The sequence below is a fragment of the Heliangelus exortis genome, chromosome 7 (genome assembly GCF_036169615.1).
Source record: "Heliangelus exortis chromosome 7, bHelExo1.hap1, whole genome shotgun sequence".
Lineage (NCBI taxonomy): Eukaryota > Metazoa > Chordata > Aves > Apodiformes > Trochilidae > Heliangelus > Heliangelus exortis.
In genome coordinates, this window is record NC_092428.1 from 22,422,429 (window position 1) to 22,441,618 (window position 19,190).

Genomic DNA, 19,190 nt, shown 5'->3' on the forward strand with positions numbered 1-19,190 from the left:
AGAACTGAGTTAATTAGTGAAATAGCCTCACGTTAACTAACTCCCCTGCCAAGAAGTGGTCTCTCCCATTTTCCTCACATGATTATCTGGGCACTTTCACTTTTCCATATATAGGAGCAGCCCAGGGACTGACAGCTCAGGATAGGTAGGGATACAGACCTCAGGCGCATGCATGCTCCTTGCATGTGTACACAGATGAAAGCCCATGCTGATTTTACACACTGAAATCCAAGCCAGTGTCAGAGGTACCAGGTGAAGAGAGCAAAGAACCTTCTCTTAAAAGAGAATACTGAAGGCAGAACTTTTCAACCACTGTTTGTAAGAATCCATCAGGAGGAGCATCACAGTCATGAATGGGCCAGTGGATGGTTTATGTGATTACACGCTGGATGATGAAGGGGCTTTCATGTTCACATCAGAATCAGTGGGAGAAGGACATCCAGGTAAGAAACCAGCTCTGGCAAATGTGAAAAAAGCATAATATTTTCATTTAAAATTGTTGAAAAGCCTGAAAAAGAATTCGCCTGCTACTGATCTTATTATGGAAATTGTTTGTAGCAGTGTTTTTAATTTTGTGTCTATTGGACCTTACCCAAATAGACTATAGAACCATTACAACTATGTGCTTCCAAAGGGAGTTCACATGTCTTTGCTGGGTGTGTGTTACCATGAGGAGGGCAAGGGGATTTGTGGTTGCTGCTTCTTCCTTTTCATCTGAATTTCTTTCAGTATTACCGTAGAGACACTGCTGTATCTCTGATAGACTCGAGTTTCACAGATGGGTAAGAATGCACAGCTTGCTTCTCAAGTTCCATATCTTAATGATTCCTGTGAAACTGTCCTGCATATAAGCTATGCTCTAAAACTGTCATGACAGGAATATCTCTAAGCAGACTATTTTGAAAATCAATGGTCCCAGCAGCTGTACATAGCAAAGTTGCTGATTCTTTACTCCCCCCCCCCATTCCATCATCTGATGCAATATATGGAATTGCTTAAGCAAACACTGGACAGTTAATTGCTAAACTTTATGTGTGGTCAGCAGAGATTAGTTCAATTTTATTGAAAACACATGTTCATCCACCATAAACATGTACCTTATGTCAACAGCAACTGTTGCCCCAGATGAGTCCAGGGGACTATAGACTGTTTGATGTCCTGAAGAGTGTATTTATTTTAGAAACCAATTTGGCATCTTGTACCTTCTGCTGTATAGTAAGACTCTTTTTAAGGCTGTATTTGTGTTATATGAGTAAATCATAAATGGGTGAAATGACATAGCAGAGAGTGAAAATGTCACCAGTGAGAATTTTATAATTCTGATCATCTTCTATAATATTAACTTATTACTGGTTCATTCATGGCTGATGCAATTGAGTACATTTCTGTCAATGTCAAGGCAGCTACATCAAGTTAAGCCAGTTGGAGTTCTTTCTGATGTAACACAATCAGAAAATGATGACCACATTCAGCCTTTGGGGTATAGGTCTCATCTCAAATTTATATATAATTATATCCAGCGTCTGTGGTGCAATGTAGTTTCATAGGAAAAAGAACATTACAGTATGGTAATTTAAAAATTAAAACAGCATTGCCAAAGATGACAGGTCACAATTTATGCTACTTTAATAATTACCTTTAATCCCCCTAAGGTAATAATAGGTAAATCTCTGAGCAGGAAGAGTTCAACCGAGTCCCGAGGCTTAGCTTTGTCCCTTTGTTTCCTTCATTTACCAGTTCTCTTTTTGTTTGGTTTCTTGCTTTAGAATCTGGCCTAATTTTTAGTTCTTATTCACATTACCTTCATTTCTGAAAAACCTGTAGGCCTTCTTTTAAGTTCCATGAACATTTTCCTCCTGCTCTGAAATCCTCAGCATGCCTTGGAGGCGCGATGCCACCACTTGAGGGAGTCGAGAGCTGACATTTCCTGGGACATTTTCAAGACTCTGATGCTTTTACTTTCCTAAACACTCAAGGCCTTCATGTTGGGTACTGAAGGAAAGGTGAAGATTTCCCAGGTCCAAGGAGACAGGTTGACAGTAGATAACTCTGGGCAGTTTTGCAAATTCTTGTTCTTGAACACAGCCCAGGAGCAGCCGTGGTTTCTCATAGCAATTTGTTCGCCTGACATTCTGGCCAATCTCCCTTTTCCCTCCCTGTTGTTTTACATGAGGGGTATAGCCATGCAATTTTGTTTTGATCCCCCAGGAAAATCTTGGCTATTTATTAAAATGGGGGCTGAAGGCTGTAGCTGGGCTTCTGAGCTTATCAGTAACACTAGAATTTTCTTTTGATGTTTTGCTTCCTCTGTTTAGTACCAAATGGATAATTCGAGTGCTCTTGATTATTTCTCTTCTGCATGTGATAGTATAATTTTGCTAAAGGGTACTATGTGAAGTAAAGATCTTGAGCCAGATCTTTGTCTGGTGGAAATTTGAATTGCTCTGATTCTATTAGCTGAGGTTTCAGTGCTTTAATGGAGATCTTAATAAAACAGAAAAAAAGACATGCTGATTTATTTGGGTATACAGAGAACTGCCTTATATCTGTGCAGTGCCTAAGTGGGTATCACTAAGAAGCCCAAATGCTATACAAGGAAATAATAGCTGGCCATAATTAATGTACAGGATTTACCTGTGCTCTCCCAAGAATTTATAGAAGACTGTTAGCCCCATCTTCTCAGTCTCAATTCTTCAAAATAACTTAGGTATAAAATCTGGAACTTTATTCCAGAAGGTCTTAAATGCTGGCATTTAATAGAGTAAATTCCAAACTGAAGATTTAGAAGTGACCTTCTTTGTTTCATTGTAATAAAAGCACACAGGCTAGCAGCACAGGGAGAAAAAAAAAACATTAAAAAAAAATAGTTGTTTTTTATCATTGCTTCGTTTTGCTTTGTCCAGTGGTGTCTGTCCATGCTGCATGATAGTTTCAGTGTGCTTTGAAAGGCATTGTGTGTTTTGCTGACCCACAATGTCTTACAGGTGCCAAACCACTCAGATTTAATTCCCTCCCCTATTTGGTGTGACTTCAGGTGGAATTGCCTGCAAACAGAATTCAGTTTTCCAGTAAGTATCAAGGAATCTCTAAAAAAATAGAAGAGAAAATGATCTCTAAAAGCACACTTGGGTTTTCAACCATATTAAAAACATATGTTTATCTTCTGGATATTCACAGAAAAAAAATTGCAAAAGAAAAAAAAAAATGAACGAAAATACAGATCTTTCCAGTAAGTTGATGCTTGTGTCTTATATATAATATTATATATACTTAACACTATGTAACATTGTATATACTTAACTAAACACATAATGATTCAGTAAACTATATCTTGAGTAAAGAGAACAGATGTGAAAGACATTTAAACAGTACCACTGCAGTTATCAATAAGCACTTCTCAAGAGTCTTTTAAATAGGAAAAATATAACACAGTGCAATTCACCCAATCAGAGTCTATCTAGTAAAACGTTTTTTGGTGGAGATATTTTTTTTATGAAATACTCATTTTAAGTACCTACATTTCTTGACTGTTTTATTTTTTTACCAAAAACTAAGAATTACTCAGTTTATCATATTTTTAATGTATAACATTCTAGTTTAATCTTTTTCCTGTTAATCTAAATAAAGTGTGGTTAAACCCACTGAATTTTATTTTGAGGATCACAGGTTTTTAAGAACATCAGCCTTACATTTTGGAATGTTGAGCGTTTGTTATATTTACTACACCATCAAAGCCAGAGATGTAGTTGTACCTTTTAAATTTAACCTTCAGTTTCTTCTCCTGTTTATAGATTTTGCCCCTGTTTGTGCGTGTGGTCACTCTGTGAAACTGAATTCCTGGGGAGGTCCTGAGAACTTGCAGATGTCATGGCTTGTTTTAGGCTCTTATATAATCTAGATTCACGTCACAAACTTATATCCAACTATCTGGGAAACTGTGCAGAGTTTATCATCAACTCCCACAGACCCATTAATTCCGTTTACACTTGGCAAGAGCTATAGATTACGTCTGATTGGCATCTGTGCCATAAGGCTGGGTCTGTGGGATGATTTGATTTAATGAGAAGTATTAATGGTTATTTAATACTTTCCTGCTCAGTCAAGAAATCCTCAGCCTGCACATCTGTTTTGTAATATTTATCCAATTGAATGGTAATTCACTACATGAAGGTATGCATTTAAAATAAAATCAGTATAAACTTAAAATAAATTTCGGTGACAAAATGAAGGGTGCAAAAAGCCTGGTAAGCATTGCTAAAAATAGAACACCTGGTTTTATTTTACACCAGAGACTTTTACTAACAGATGTGGCTTTAACTTAATGCATTAAACAGCCAATGATCCAGCTGGATTTCTCTTTTCAGTCTTGATCTGTGTTGTATCTGTATCTGGGTTTGGATCTGGTTGCACTAGAACTGATGGTTGTTGCAGCAACAATTAGATATGGCATGAACTGTCAAACTGATTTGGACCTGTAGGAACCAGGATTTCCATGTACCTCTAAAGGAGTGGCTTCAGTGGCCCTAACCCTTGAAAGATTTTCCTTTTTGAATCCTTCTCTGTCTCTCCAGTTATCAACTTTCCAGCCTTTCCAGTTATCAACTGTAGTTACATTATTGTCCATCAGACAGAAGTTTTCTCTCAGCATATTATTTTCATTTCTTACCGTCTGTGATCCCAGTGCTTGTAAGGGTTTCCTCTGGTAGTTTGCCTTTCACAGCATCATAGAATGGTTTGGGTCAGGATAGAGTTTAAAGATCATCCAGTTCCAACCCCCCAGTCCCCATCACCCACTAGACCAGGCTGCTTAAAGTCCCATCCAACCTGGCCTTGAACACAACTTCCAGGCATCCTCAACTTTCCTGGGCAATCTGTTCCAGTGTCTTACCACTCATTGTAAAAAATTTCTTCCTAATATCTAATCTCAATTTGCTGCCTTTCAGTGTAAAACTTTTCCTGCTCAACCTCTCACTATATCATCTTGTAACAAGTCCCTCACAAGCCTTCCTTGGGCCCCCTTCAGGAACTGGAAGGCTGCTCTTTCAGCCTTTCAAAACCAGATTGACCTTGATTGATTTTATCTTATAAGATAGATTTCTCTGATTTTGTGGCATGCTTGTCAGTCTGTCCTAAACCTTCCACAGTTTCTTAAGATCATATTTGGAATACCACCACCAAAATCAAGTATTTCTGTACCAGTCTCAACAATGGATGGAGATAATTAAATTTCCATGGACGACTTAATCTGGTTTTCTACCACAAATTTTCCAGAGTAGCGCTTTTGTAAGACAAACTCTTCTGCAAATGTGGACTTTGCTTCTTGCTTATGAATGTTTATTGCTTATTTCTCTGAAAAAGCAAGAGAGCTGATATTCTATCTACAGATATCCATGATATTAATGAAAAAAACCCAAACCTATGAAACCATCCCATTAAATCTTCACTTACTGATTTCACTGCCTGCTGTGGCTAATGCTCCCTTGAGACATTCATGAAAAGTTTTAGTTCCCAGATTAGTTTCACCCACAGCATGCAAAATCAACATCAGGTTCTTTATACCAGGTAGGTGCCACGAGGAGAAATGAAGATGAATTACCTGTACTCTTCTTGGGTGTTTTATGTACAGTGCATACAGTATCTCTGTATATGCCATGCAGGAAACTTAGACAAACATGGGACACTGGAATGTAAGGCAGGTGAGACCTGCTTCATGTGGAGCCAGTACAGGGATGAAGGTTTTTCCTGGCATAGAAACTCTGGGTGGTGGAAAAAAATGACTACAAAGCAATTCCAGTCACTACGAGTTTACTGCAGGATGTTGGACCTGCACTTAAGAAGGTCATTATATCCCAGTTGTTCTGTTGTCCCACTGAGGTAATAAAAGATTACATATATTCATCATTAATTTTGGGGTTTATTCTTCAAAATATGGCTATATTTCTTTTTAAAAACAGAAGTTTTGAAGAGAATAAGCAGAGATATGTTTTAATAAAATCCTGCCACCTTTGTCCCCAGTCTTGCTAAACAAAGTTCATTTGGACTTCTAAATCGCAAGAATAGTGTCTGATTCTTGTTTGGTGATAATTCTCCTGAATTTAGCAGTCCTGAAAATTTAGTTCTTGCAAGGCTGAAGGTTCCAATGCAGCCTCCATTTGCTAATTGGATTTTCTGCTGGTTCTTTTTTTGTGCTGAAGAGGTTAAGATGGGATATCAAAGTCACATTAGTTCTTTAGTCTTTGATTTGTCCCTCATAGCTAAATGAGCACCTTTGTTGTAAAAATAAACGAGAATTTGCTTGGACTTGAGGTTAAATGCATTAAAAGTCTCTAATTACATGCTTTCCAAAACATTGCTTTCCAACAGATTGTGTTGCAAATGGCAAGGCAGGAAATAAATTTATTTTGCCACACATAGCATATAAATTTACTTATATGCTATGGCAACATATAAACATAGTATGCACTACTAGACATTTTTTAAAAACAATAGCACTAAAATGTATCCGAAAAATTACCATTTTCATGTGGAAGGCATTGTTATGGATGCTGCCTCTTTGTGTTCATTAGATTAGCTACATTGTTTAAGATTCATTATTCATTAAAAATGTATGAAAAGAAGGAAAGAAAGAAAGGAGAGAAGTTTATTATGCTAAACCTGAGCTGAAATCTTTGTATTTGGGATGTAACTGAAGATATACTCAAGATTTAACTCAGGCAAACTTCAGCTGGTAGCCCCTTCTTGCTTCTGTATGCTCTTCTCACTCTTAGGTGGGCTGCAGGGATTTTTGGGAGATGGCACTGCAGGATGGTAGGAATCAGTGAGAAGCAGAAAACCTGAAATAGTCACCTGGCTCTCATCTGTATTATTCTAAACACTTTCTCAGGCTTCTCAGTGGTGGTCAGGTACATTCAAACTTTCCACTGGGGAGATGGAAGTTGATGTAGGAACATCACCTTCATGTTGGAATATTTTTGATGTAGAGTGCTGTATTGCCTTGTGGTGTTGGAGAAGAAGGCTGGGAGTTAAAGCTCTGTTAATTCTATGTATAACATACTTTTTTCACACTTAAGTGCAGAACACTACAAGTAAATCTGTAGTCAGCTTCAGTTTTCAGTTTACACCAGTAAGAAATTCCTTGTTGTATCTACTGGCTTTGCTTGCAGGATGTTTCAGGTGTCTTCCTCTTTAGCTAACTTAAATATTCCAGTAATTAACAATAAAAGAATTCCTAGCTGAAACACCTGCCTATTCCAAAGAGTCCATGTTTTGTATTGAGTGCTATGGTTTTGAAACACAACTTTGATGTTTTGCAGATAAAATCTGTGACCAAATCAGTGATGCTGTACTAGACGCCCATCTCAAACAGGACCCAAATGCCAAGGTTGCTTGTGGTGAGTTTGCTGCTTTACATCATCACACAGTCTCTGTTCTTTTTTTTCAGGTGTTTGCAAAAAGCTTGATGCTATTATCTGCTAACTCATTTTACTGTCAAAATTTATATAAATAGTAGTCTTCAAGTGAAGGGGAGATGAGAGAGCAAGATTTTGCACAGACTGAAACCTAAGCAACCTGTCGAAGTTTATGATAGCTAATTTTGTGGTGGAATGAATTTTCCTGGGAGAAGCAAGTTGGCTTCATTACACTGGATTTTTGACACTATTGGGATGTTTTGCTGAACAGTTCATTTACTGTATCTAATCAGTTAATATTTTTTCAGTCCGAATCCCCATAATTACATGTTTTTAAAATCAGAAGAAGGGGTACTGCAAACCCTCAGATCATCACCCCAGGTCACGTAGCATGTAATTAATCCCATCTTTAGATTCTTCCTCCCTGGCCTGGGGGCAAGTTTTCAAAATATTTGATCACTCAATAGTTGATTGAGTTTAGTTACCCTCAGTAAATATCTTAGAGTGATTAAAATTAAGTGGATTTAGAAACCACAGCTTCACACTACATTTCACAAAAATCTGTGTGTATCACTGAATCATCCTCAGTATTGACTTTTCCATTTTTAGGCTGGACATGCTAGTCTTTCATCTGCACCCAGCAGATATCTCAAAATTACTATCATCACAAACACATTTATCTTAATGGGCTGGGTCATTCTGCCTTTGTAATCCTGTTTTCATCTCTCTTCTCAGAGACAGTGTGCAAGACAGGGATGGTTTTGCTCTGTGGGGAGATCACATCTCGTGCTATTGTGGATTACCAACGAGTTGTCCGAGATGCAATTAGACTTATTGGCTATGATGATTCAGCTAAAGGTTGGTGGAAAAACTCATGAAATCCTTGAAGAAGAAGCAACAGGCAATAGTTCTGTCACTGCTTCGCTAGATGGGCTTTAGCAAGCCTGATAAAAACTGAATATCCTGTGGGAAAGCTGCTTATATGGTGCTACATGATATGCTTTCTGGCTTTATCCCAGTAAGTAGAAAAAACATTGTATATTAGTTAAAACTGAAAGGCAGTAGGCAGAACATGCTTTGAACTCTGGTATTATGCCAGAATAGCAACTCGGGTCAGAAAATCTTCCAGTCCTCCCAACTTGCAAGAACTGAAATCTCAGTTATTAATTTGGCAAGCTGATTGATGCCTCTTGATCCAAAAGAGGTGGAAGAAGAAACCCAGCTCATTTTGTTGTACCCTTACATATTTGTACTGTGGTACCATCTGGAATTCCCAGGTGTAAAGAAGGTTCTCACTGTGCAAAGTGTTCTGTTAGCTCTGAACAACTGCTGCACTGAGGTGTGTGCAGTCCAAATCTGTTTTGTCTATTGTACAAATGATAAAAAAGACAAAATGCTTTACATCCCAGACACATTTCACCCTCTGATTTGCCATGCACCTGTTCACACATTACAAATATTCTAAGTACACTGAAGTGTATCTTTTTAGAGCTTTTGGTTAAAAAATTGTTGTTCCTTGCAGTCCTTTATTTGTTATTGAATTTACAGGGAGATTGTGGTGAGAGAATATTATAGTAGCACATCTGCACCATCATGGATCAGCAGTACTTAAAAAAATACTGGCAAATTTAGCAGGTCATAAATCTCCTTTTTATCCTAACTGCTGAAAATGGGAAGGAGAGATGAAGTGACCCAGTAAAAACCAATTTCTATGGAGAAGTAAGCAAACTGAAACAAAAAATTGCACACAGAAATATAATTTTCTTCAACACATAGCCTACTTCACAAAGGGTGAAGAGCATTCTTGAAATGGATCATAAGCATATGGACATGTCTATATTTTGTATTGGGTGAAGATGAGGTTGGTCAGGAGATGCCAGTAGCCACCATTCTAGTAAAGGTTGGATGTGGAGAGAAGCAAGTTACTATACTGGGGACAGGTGGAGAATTTTGCCACAATCTTCTGTAAGTCAGGTTCTTTTTAAAACCTTCCTTTTGGTCTTTGAAAGTAATGTAAAGTGAATTCCCACTTCCAGATTTGCTATGAGACTTGAGTCTGGTTTTTCCTCCCACAAGAGATTTAGGTACAGACACTGCTTTGCATGTATTACAAATAATGGATCAAGAGCAGAGCCTTCAGTTGCTGAAAACATCATCTCCTAGGAATTTACATAGAGGTTTTTCATACTATTTATTTGAGAGAGGCTGCTTACTTACTTTTTTAACCAGTTTTCTGCAGTTAATAATTCATAAACTGAATTGGTTTGACACATGCAAGTGCAAACAAGAAGTAACAGGCAATAAAGACAACCCTATATGACCAATCCCCTCCGCAAAAAAGGGTTTTAAGTGTTGTACTGACAAAAAGATTTGACTGAAAAACAGCAGTTTTTCTGTGAGTTCTGAATGTGATACTTTTCAGAATGAAAATTTTGTCAGATGATTCCATGTTACTTTCCTTAATTGTTATAGAGCTGATTTTCTGCTAATTTTTTTTCCAAATAGGCTTTGACTACAAGACTTGTAATGTTTTAGTGGCACTGGAACAGCAGTCACCTGATATTGCCCAAGGTGTTCATCTACACAGAAATGAAGAGGATGTTGGTGCTGGAGATCAGGTACACTTCACATCACAGCTAAAACAGCAAAACTGTTTTAATGGAAAGTTTAACCCATCTTGTGGCCCTATTTTCTAAATGAAAACCCTTGTGAAGATTTCCACACTTCCACCTTGGGGTAGTCCAGAATAAAACCCATTCTTTTTAAAGCAGTTGGAAGTTCTTTGAGGGCAGACTTTTGCCTGATGTTTGTTGTTTTTTACTTATCTATTTCATGTTTTTGTTGAGTAGCTTTATATTCATTAGAACATCCATCTTGCAGCCAGACTTGTCTTCTAAGATGGAATAAAGAAAAGATATTTTTGTTTTACAGAGCCCTTGAGACTTTTCATAGCAAAAAATTAGGCAATGTTTCAACTGTCTGCAGCATTAGTACAATGATGGCAAACATGGAAGATTACTTTTAATTCTCACTTATTTCCCAAAGGCAGCAACTATAATAGGCCTTCCACATAATTAAGGCTGTTCAAGCTGCATTTCTATGAGCTAAATAACATATGTGGATGATTATGGGGTGTTATCAAGAGAAAAATGCTAACATGAAAACTTCATAATCTGAAGAATGCCACTATGAGTGAGTTTAACATTTACAGTAGTTATCATTAGTAGTAATATCTAGTTCATAACAATTCTGTTGAGAACCATAAGTGGATGCATCAGAGTCCAGGAGCCAAGCTAATATTGTTAAAAAAAACCTAGAAGACTAAATTAAAATATGCTTATGCTGTTATGAAGGCACAATACTACATAAGATTTAAAGATATCTGAATTTCTGTGGCACTTTGATGGCCTCCCTTGCAATTATAGCACAGTGCCTTCCTGTCTTCTTTGGTTTTTAAACACAACACACACTGGATGAGGAGAAAGAAAATGCTGCAAACTCTGTTTAAGAGATTATAATATGATGCAGGGAACACAACTAAATAACAGTAGAAGCTGTGATTAGAATCATGTGGCACTGAAAATCTAAGGCAGGTTGAATGATGCTATGGCCTTCAGGGAGTGTTCACATCCCATGCCTCTGAGATGTCAGATGTGAGCTGCACACATCAGTGTCTGTATTCCTACATGGAAGCATCTACAATCTTTCCAGGCTAATGAGAGCACCTTTCCTATGACAGAATAGTCCTGAAATTGCTCCACAGTTTTTTTTTTCTACGTAAAAACCTGATTTTTTTTTTCACAGATGCTTCTCCATTTTTGTCCAGGCTTCCAGCTCTGCGTGTAAACCTCCAGGCTTTCAGTGAAAATTCTAGGAACACAGTTTGTTTCTCATTGGACTGTAACATGTTGAAGCCTGATCTGAGTTTAGGCTTCTTGCACTGTAATGTAACACGGTAGAAATTAAGCCTGCAGGTGCTCTTTGCTTCAGATGAAATCTCTTTGCCTGATGTGGTGCTTTTAACACTGATTGAAGTCTCTTTTCTTCTCCTGTAGGGTTTGATGTTTGGTTATGCAACAGATGAGACAGAAGAATGTATGCCTCTAACCATTATTCTTGCTCATAAACTGAATGCCAGGTTAGCAGAGCTGAGACGAAATGGAGAACTTCCTTGGCTGAGACCTGATTCTAAAACACAGGTAAATACTGCTATAGCTAGTCCAAACAGTTGAAAACTTGCACTTTTTATTTCTAGAAATCTTAATTTTTTTTTTTAAAACAGAAGTTGATGATGTTCAGAGTATCAGGATTCCTACTACGTAACCTACAAGTAGCAGGTAAAGCATTTCCACTGCTAGGATACTGTTTCCTTGGCCTTTGGAAAATGGTTAACCTAGATGAGAGTGCTAAGAGCACTTCACCACCTACCAGTGAAGAAACATTTAACCCTTCAAACCTCAGTGGTCTGTGGTTATTCAAAAAGTGACAGGAGATCCAAAAGATTTATCTGTATTTAGGGATCTAAGCTGGCCTTTTTGTAGGTGCACTGAGAATGTGAATTTCTGAGGTCTGAGGGTTTTGATGGAAGTCCAAACTGGAAGACACATTATGGCATTCTGGAAAATTACATAGAAAATGAGATTGTGCATATTAGCCATGTTCTTTTTAGCACTGCAAAAACAGTGAGTGAGAAAATGGACTCTGTTTTTCTTCCTTTGGCAACAATGTGAGCAGTGATGGTTATCATGTCAAAACTGACATTTTGCTACAGATTTTCTCTTGGAACAGCACAGCTTGATGTATCATAGAACCATGGGATTCCTCAGAAATTTCTTTCTGGAAAAGGCTTGTAAAGACCAGCGATGATCTTCATCCTTCGATGAAGGCCAGCAACATGTTTTATAGAAACCTTCATTTTTTTCTTCCATCTTTTTCTTCCTCCTTGTCCCTCTTCTATTCAGGTCACAGTTCAGTATATCCAGGAGAATGGAGCAGTGATCCCTGTCCGTGTTCACACCATTGTGATATCTGTGCAGCACGACGAGACCATTACTCTGGAGAACATGCGCAGGACGCTGAAGGATCGCGTCATTCATTCCGTCGTCCCTGCAAAGTACCTGGATGAAAATACAGTTTATCACCTTCAGCCCAGTGGCCGTTTTGTTATTGGAGGACCTCAGGTTGGTGTTGTGTTATTTTGGTGCTTTTTTTTCACCTTGCTTTTCTCATTGGATGTGTATCTTAAAAGATGCAGCTTCGTGGCACGTCTGTCCTCAAGTGTGAGAAGCGAGATGTCTCGTGGAGGTTTTAAGTAGAGTTGTGTATCAGATAAACACCCAGAACTGCATGTGCTGTATTCCAGAGTAACCTCTGAGGGTGTGGTTGTACCATACATGTGCTATGGGCAGGCAGAAAAGTTGAGCTGAATCTGACAGTGTGTGTGGAATGTGCAGCCCAGCTCTCAGTTTCCTCAAGTCCAATAGAGAGTGAGACACAAAAAGCCCAGCGCTGGGTTTCCTCAAGTCCAACAGAGAGTGAGACACAAAAAGCCCAGTGCTGGGTTTCCTCAAGTTCAACAGAGAGTGAGACACAAAAAGCCCAGTGCTGGGTTTCCTCAAGTCCGACAGAGAGTGAGATACAAAATCCTTTCTCACAGACAGCACGTGTTACAGGGAGATAGACAAGAGAGGATTTGCTTCTCTTACAGTGAACCTGGTCTTCAGATCTGTGTAGCTTGCCCTGTTCTATGTGTCACCAATGAGAGGTGAAGGTGTTCATCTGTTCTGCAAATCAGCCCCTGGTATACTTCTGGTGTAAAAAGAAATGTTGCTTTTGCTTTATCTAGGCAATGCAGGAACTGAGATTTATAATTTGAACTTGCACTCACAGTAGTCAAGCAGAACTTCAGCTGTTGGTAGGATCAGAACATTTGAGATTTAGTTTTTGAAAAGAAATTCACCATTCCCAATGTTTTAGTCTTCAGTTCCCTTCAGAACTATCACAGCAAAGCTTCAAAGGTCCTTCCTGAAATTAAGTCCAAATTAACAACAAATCAAAGTAACTGTTGTTTTTCATTTGCTGTTCAAATTCATTAGTTTACTGGAATTTCCCAGAAATTCTAGGGTGCTGTTTTTTTTTTTTACAGGAGTATCATGGAACGGGTAGGAAGGTGGTTGGATTAATTATTATGATAATGATTATACAGAAATGTATTATTGTTTAGTTAAATTGTTTGTATCACTGTACTTTTGCACATTGACATCCTAGAAAATGGTAAAATGAAGAGGCAAACTTGAGCTGTAATTTAATGAACCAATGAAGCAACCATAGCCACATGCAGAAAGAGGGCTTAATGAAAAATTTTTTAGATGTGCACTGAACTGCATCCATTAAAAATATATATTATATGTATAATTTATATAATGTACTTATATTATATTATATGATATTATGTAGTATTATATATACAATGTAATATAATAACATTTGGTAAGCCAACCACAAATACCTTTTTGACTCTTGTGGTGGAACTGTATTGCTTATGTTTGCACACACAAGCACAGTGATGTTGTAGTGATGTCTGTAGCTTTTTAAGCATGACATAAGTTTACTTAGTATGGGCCAATCTGCCTGTTTGTCCATGGCCTTACAACTGCTATCATCACTTGTGCAATTTGCAATAGTACTGCAGCAACCAGAGCCATTTAATTCTCTTTTACACCTTGAACTTTCTGGTTACTTTTCAAAAGAGAGTTACTAAGTTTTATTTTTAACAACACTGTCTATGTAAGGCTGTCTTAATCTGCACCTCACTTCATCTAAGGAAGACACATGTATTCCATTTGGGATTTTCACCTTATGTTTTCAGGGACAGTGATACCTTGAATTCTGGCTATGCCAAAATTAGTAATTTTTCTGCTATCACTGTCTTCCCAGCAGCAACACGCTCTGTCACAGTGAGGCCATTACAGCTTGTGACAAAAGTGACTTCCACATGCTTTACAAATGCATTTATTTGTTCTCTTTCAACACATTTTAAAAAAGACCTATTTATTTTCCTCTCACCCATCCATTTCTCTTCCCCTCACTCAGTTCTGCAGCCAAGCCATGATGGCACTCAAGGTGTTTTCATTGCATCTGTCTGTGCCACCAGAGCTGAAGGTCTGAGTCAAGCAGAGGAAGCCCAGGGGAACAGGAGCCTTTAGACAAGCTCAGCTATCAGCAATTCAGATTTCTATCTCCCTGCTTTCCGAGCAGAATGGAACAAACAGTGCCAAAGGTTTTCTTCTGTGTATATGCACAGTCTTTCTAAGAAAAACTGACTCTCCACTTATGTTTGCTGTGCAAGCATTCCAGAAGTTGAATTTTACATGATGTTCTACAAAGGATTGAAATTCAAACATGACCATGTTTCCATTCACACCAGAAAGCTTAAATATTTAGCAAATCAGGTGGCAGACAGTTATTCAGGTAACCAATATAAAATGAAATATCAAATATCAATATCAAATAACAAATCAAATATCAATATCAAATCAGCTAACCAACATTAAATGAAAAATCAAGTACTTGTGAGGAGCAATTATCAGGATAGTTATGTAGGCAGCTAGAATGCTGTCTGCACTCCCTTATTTAATATTTTAGAATATCCATCTATACATACATGTTCTTAGAAAGAATCCTTCTTTTTCAATTGCGGTTACCTATACCTGCCTTCTACTCCATACATATTGTGTACAGCTTAAATTAGACTATATATATTTTGGACCTGAAAATGTTGTTTTTAGTAGATGTTTGTATGACAGTCTCTGTAAAAATACTTGCTTGGAAGCATTGGGTGCCAGCCTCCATGTAATAGTGTATAAGGTAGCAATGGTGTTAAATATAGAAAAGACATAATATTTAACATTTGCACAACTATCAGATTTGACCAGAAGTGAAATCAGGCTGTGAAAGCCTGATTTTTAAGGTTTTTTTAACAGTGTCAGATCTCACAGTGGTTTCCATCTGGTACATAGATGTTAGCAATATTCTATATTGAATTTGGATGTGGTAGACAGCTAACATTTTAAATCAAACTTCCTATATTGCCTGGAATATTTACTTTTGAACCAGGCAGTGCACGCTCTAGCTATTTGGGTGTAAGTCTGTTTGCTGGGCTACCAAACACTGTTTGTGAATGGCTTGTCTTATGAATTTGGTTTAAAGAACATTTATAGCTACTGTTGTAGCTTGATGATACAGGTCCATTCCCTCAGCTGCCTCCCAGCAATCCAGATCTGGTGAACTTCATTACGTGCTGTCGCAGTCTGCCGATGGGTACATAGCCTTGTTTGAGAGTTATGTTAAAATAGATCCTAAAACGGATGAATTCTTGTTCTTATTCAGGGTGATGCTGGTGTTACTGGTCGAAAGATCATCGTGGACACTTATGGTGGCTGGGGAGCCCATGGAGGTGGTGCCTTTTCTGGCAAGGACTATACCAAGGTGGATCGATCGGCCGCGTATGCGGCCCGTTGGGTGGCCAAGTCTCTTGTGAAAGCTGGGCTCTGTCGCCGTGTTCTGGTGCAGGTATCTGTTGCTATGAGTCTTGCTTTTCTCAAAAAGGTTTTCCCTTTTCAACTTTACCTTGAATAAACAACATATGAGACACTGGAGTAGAAGCAGTCTTGGGATTGTTGTGGCGTTGAAGAAAAAAAGACCTTGATGTGCTTGGTTCAAGGCCACTGTAAGGTCACTAATAGCCTGAGGCTGATCTTTCCATTTAGCTTGCATTTTTTTGGCTGTTTCTCTGGATATTTATTGAGCTCTCAACCCTCTGACACTTACTGTCATGGTATGAGCATGGGTTGGCTGGATATGGGGAAGAGAGTTTTCCAGAGACCTTGGTATTTTCAAGGTTTTCTCTTTTTTCCCTACACATACAATTGCACAAACCTGCATTTTCTAAGGTGGTTCATGAGTAAATGCTTTCTTCTGTTTCTTACTGTTGTCCACTGAGATCCTGTGTTTATTTCCTATGGTGTCTTTTTTTGCCATAGGTTTCTTACGCCATTGGGGTAGCTCATCCGTTGTCCATTTCCCTATTCACTTATGGAACTTCCCAAAAAACAGAGAAGGAGCTGCTGGACATTGTGCACAAAAACTTTGATCTTCGGCCTGGAGTCATTGTCAGGTAAAGAAAAACACAAAAAAGGAAAATATCTTGATCACATCATAGAAATTATTTCTTGCAAAACCATTAGAAGTTATAATATTAAAAGTCACCCTCTTGAACTATCCTGGAATTATTCCATGCAATGCAAAAGAGGCTTTCAATTTGTCAGACTTCACAGGTGGTGCTTTTTATGGATTTATTAAAGAGAATAGATGTACTTTCAAGTTTCAAATGAAATATATACTTTCAGCATTTGATCCTATATAGTATATGGAATTCAAAATAAAATTACTTTTTGTATTCCAAGTTAGTTTGCTGTCAGAAAAGATAGTGCTTTCTTTTACAAGAGGAACTGAAGGTTATTTCATATTTTCTTTTAAAAGTAATAATTCTCAATAATAAGGACTTTTCCTGTAGCCTTGAAGTGCTTCATATTTAAGCATTGTTGTCACTTTCATGGCTCTCCATTGGACATGTTTACTGGTATGCTTGCATCTGAAGAATATGCCTGCTCAACTAGAGGCACTGAAATGGGTATCAACATCAGGATTTTAGTGGTTGTTATTGTGAAGTACCTTAATGTGAAGTATTTTCTGTTCATTTTCTGATGCACACAGGGACTTGGACCTGAAAAAGCCCATTTACCAGAAGACTGCATGTTATGGTCACTTTGGAAGAAATGAATTCTCATGGGAGGTGCCTAAGAAACTTGTGTTTTGACATCAGCAGTCACCCTTTTAAAACAGAAAGCAAGAGAAGTCCACTAATGATGAGGATGCTTCCAAAAATCAAATTTGACATCTTTGTATGCAACAAAAGGAATTTTAGATTTTAAATGGAAAGAAAGAAACGGATATTTTCTTGGAACTTGATTTTTTTAACCCTCAGTGTCTTTTATTATCCAAGATGTAAAGGACAGAGCCTGTTTTTTTAATCAGCAGAAGACAACAAAATACAGTTTACCTTTTATTGCCACTCTGTTGGTTCTTTTGATAAAGGCAAAATTTGACTCAGATACCCAAACCTGTGGCTGAGCCTCAAACCTTTCATGGGCAAAGACTTTCTCACCTCTACTAAGGATCAGCAGATCTCTTGCTTCTAATTAGACAAAAAGGAAATTCTTTTCCTTTTTCAATTCAATTTCCTTACTGGTGTTAGCATTGCATAGAGCTGGGGGTTGCTTTACTGGGAGAAGGCTGGATATCACATAACTGCATGGCAGCCTCTTTTGTAGAAGGTGTCAACATGTATGTAATATTTAAATCACATTCATTGGGGATGTGCTGTTACTGTTGTGTTTCAGTTACCTGGGGTTTTGAAACACAAGTGTTCTCCTATAAAACAAAAAATGACAGAATAAAAATCTTTTTCCTACCATGTATATAAAAGTGCCTCTTCTTCCAATTATTTTTTTTTTTAATATTGCAGTAAAATGGTCCATCTCTTCAGTCTCTTATACTCTTGTCAGATTTTAGTTTACCAATATAAAATATTTTTATTTTAGATTCTGGACTTTTTATATGGATTTATCTTTCACTATGTTTGTGATCACTGTTTAGTCCCTGTGATTAATAGAGAATTAGTGAAAAAAATCTTAGATTTTAATTTTTATTAAATTAGAATTTAATTCTTAACCCTGAGGTTCATGCTATGCAGCATTGTCTCATAACTTTTGCTCCCAAATGGTTGGCTTATTAGGTTTGGTAAATTTGGAATGAAATTAAGTGCATTGAAATAAATGCAACACATGAATAATTATACATAGCATAAGGTTAATATTTTTACCACCACCCTGGACAGAAGTTTGTCACTAAAGAACCAGCCACTAGATGGCTGTGTCCCTCTCTGATCAGAAGCGGGTCCGTGTTGGTACCAGGACTCAGCTGCCCGGGCTGGGTACCGGTACCTGTCACATCCTCTCCTTCTGCCAGAGCAAGGATGCTGCTGGGCATGGTGCCCTGGCCATGATCTGGACTGACAAAGTTCTCTGCTCATGTGCTATACTGCCCTATAAAGTGGCAAACTACTTTTTGCCAAGAACTGTGGATTGATGCCAGGTTTGTTTAAATTAGGAGGGTGTGAGACCGCATTTATCCTCTGTGATAATTTTTTTTTATTTATTTATTTTTATTTTTTTTTTTGCTTTTGGTCAAGAGTCAGCATGAAATTTATGTTGCAATGCAAGGGTTACTGATGTATGGTTCCCAAGAGTCCCTTGATCTCAGCTTTAGGGGTTAAGCAGCATCCTATTAGATCTTCTGCACTGGAGAAATGCTGCAAAGCCATGTTTCTCTCTCCTGGGTTCCTTTGTAGTGTCTCCCAAACAGCTGCTGAGGTGGAAAGAGAGTGTCTGGCTGTGATGAGCAATAGGTTCACCACTCATTCCCTTCAAATATGTCACAAACACAACTTTAATCTGTTCAAGCCAGAAGTTTATCCACTTTATTAATTATGCTGATGTGCTATATATACTGTGTAAACTGAGACAAACAGGTAGGTTTATGTTTAGCTCCTGATGTCACGAGGACTTAGAGAGCCTTTGTTGTGTCCAACCCGGATAATTTTTGGCAGGCAAGTATCTTAAAATTAAACTGCACCTTAAAGAATGTATTGGCAAAAATTTC

The 19,190-nt window shown here is 37.9% G+C and overlaps 1 protein-coding gene across 2 annotated transcripts; it reads left to right on the forward strand.

Annotated features, from left to right (window-relative positions):
• The first annotated feature begins 55 nt into the window (after nt 1–55).
• Nucleotides 56–17,954, forward strand: MAT1A (methionine adenosyltransferase 1A). Of its 2 annotated transcripts, none has more exons than XM_071749306.1 (9): nt 56–443; nt 7,314–7,391; nt 8,145–8,267; nt 9,915–10,027; nt 11,465–11,608; nt 12,371–12,589; nt 15,798–15,980; nt 16,451–16,584; nt 17,184–17,954. In XM_071749306.1, the coding sequence occupies exons 1-9, from the start codon at nt 350–352 to the stop codon at nt 17,284–17,286; spliced, it is 1,191 nt and encodes a 396-aa protein (XP_071605407.1). In that variant the 5' UTR covers nt 56–349; the 3' UTR covers nt 17,287–17,954. The 2 variants fall into 2 exon arrangements, with proteins under 2 accessions (XP_071605407.1, XP_071605408.1); XM_071749307.1 differs by lacking the exon at nt 56–443 and adding an exon at nt 2,990–3,068.
• Nucleotides 17,955–19,190: the final 1,236 nt, after the last annotated feature.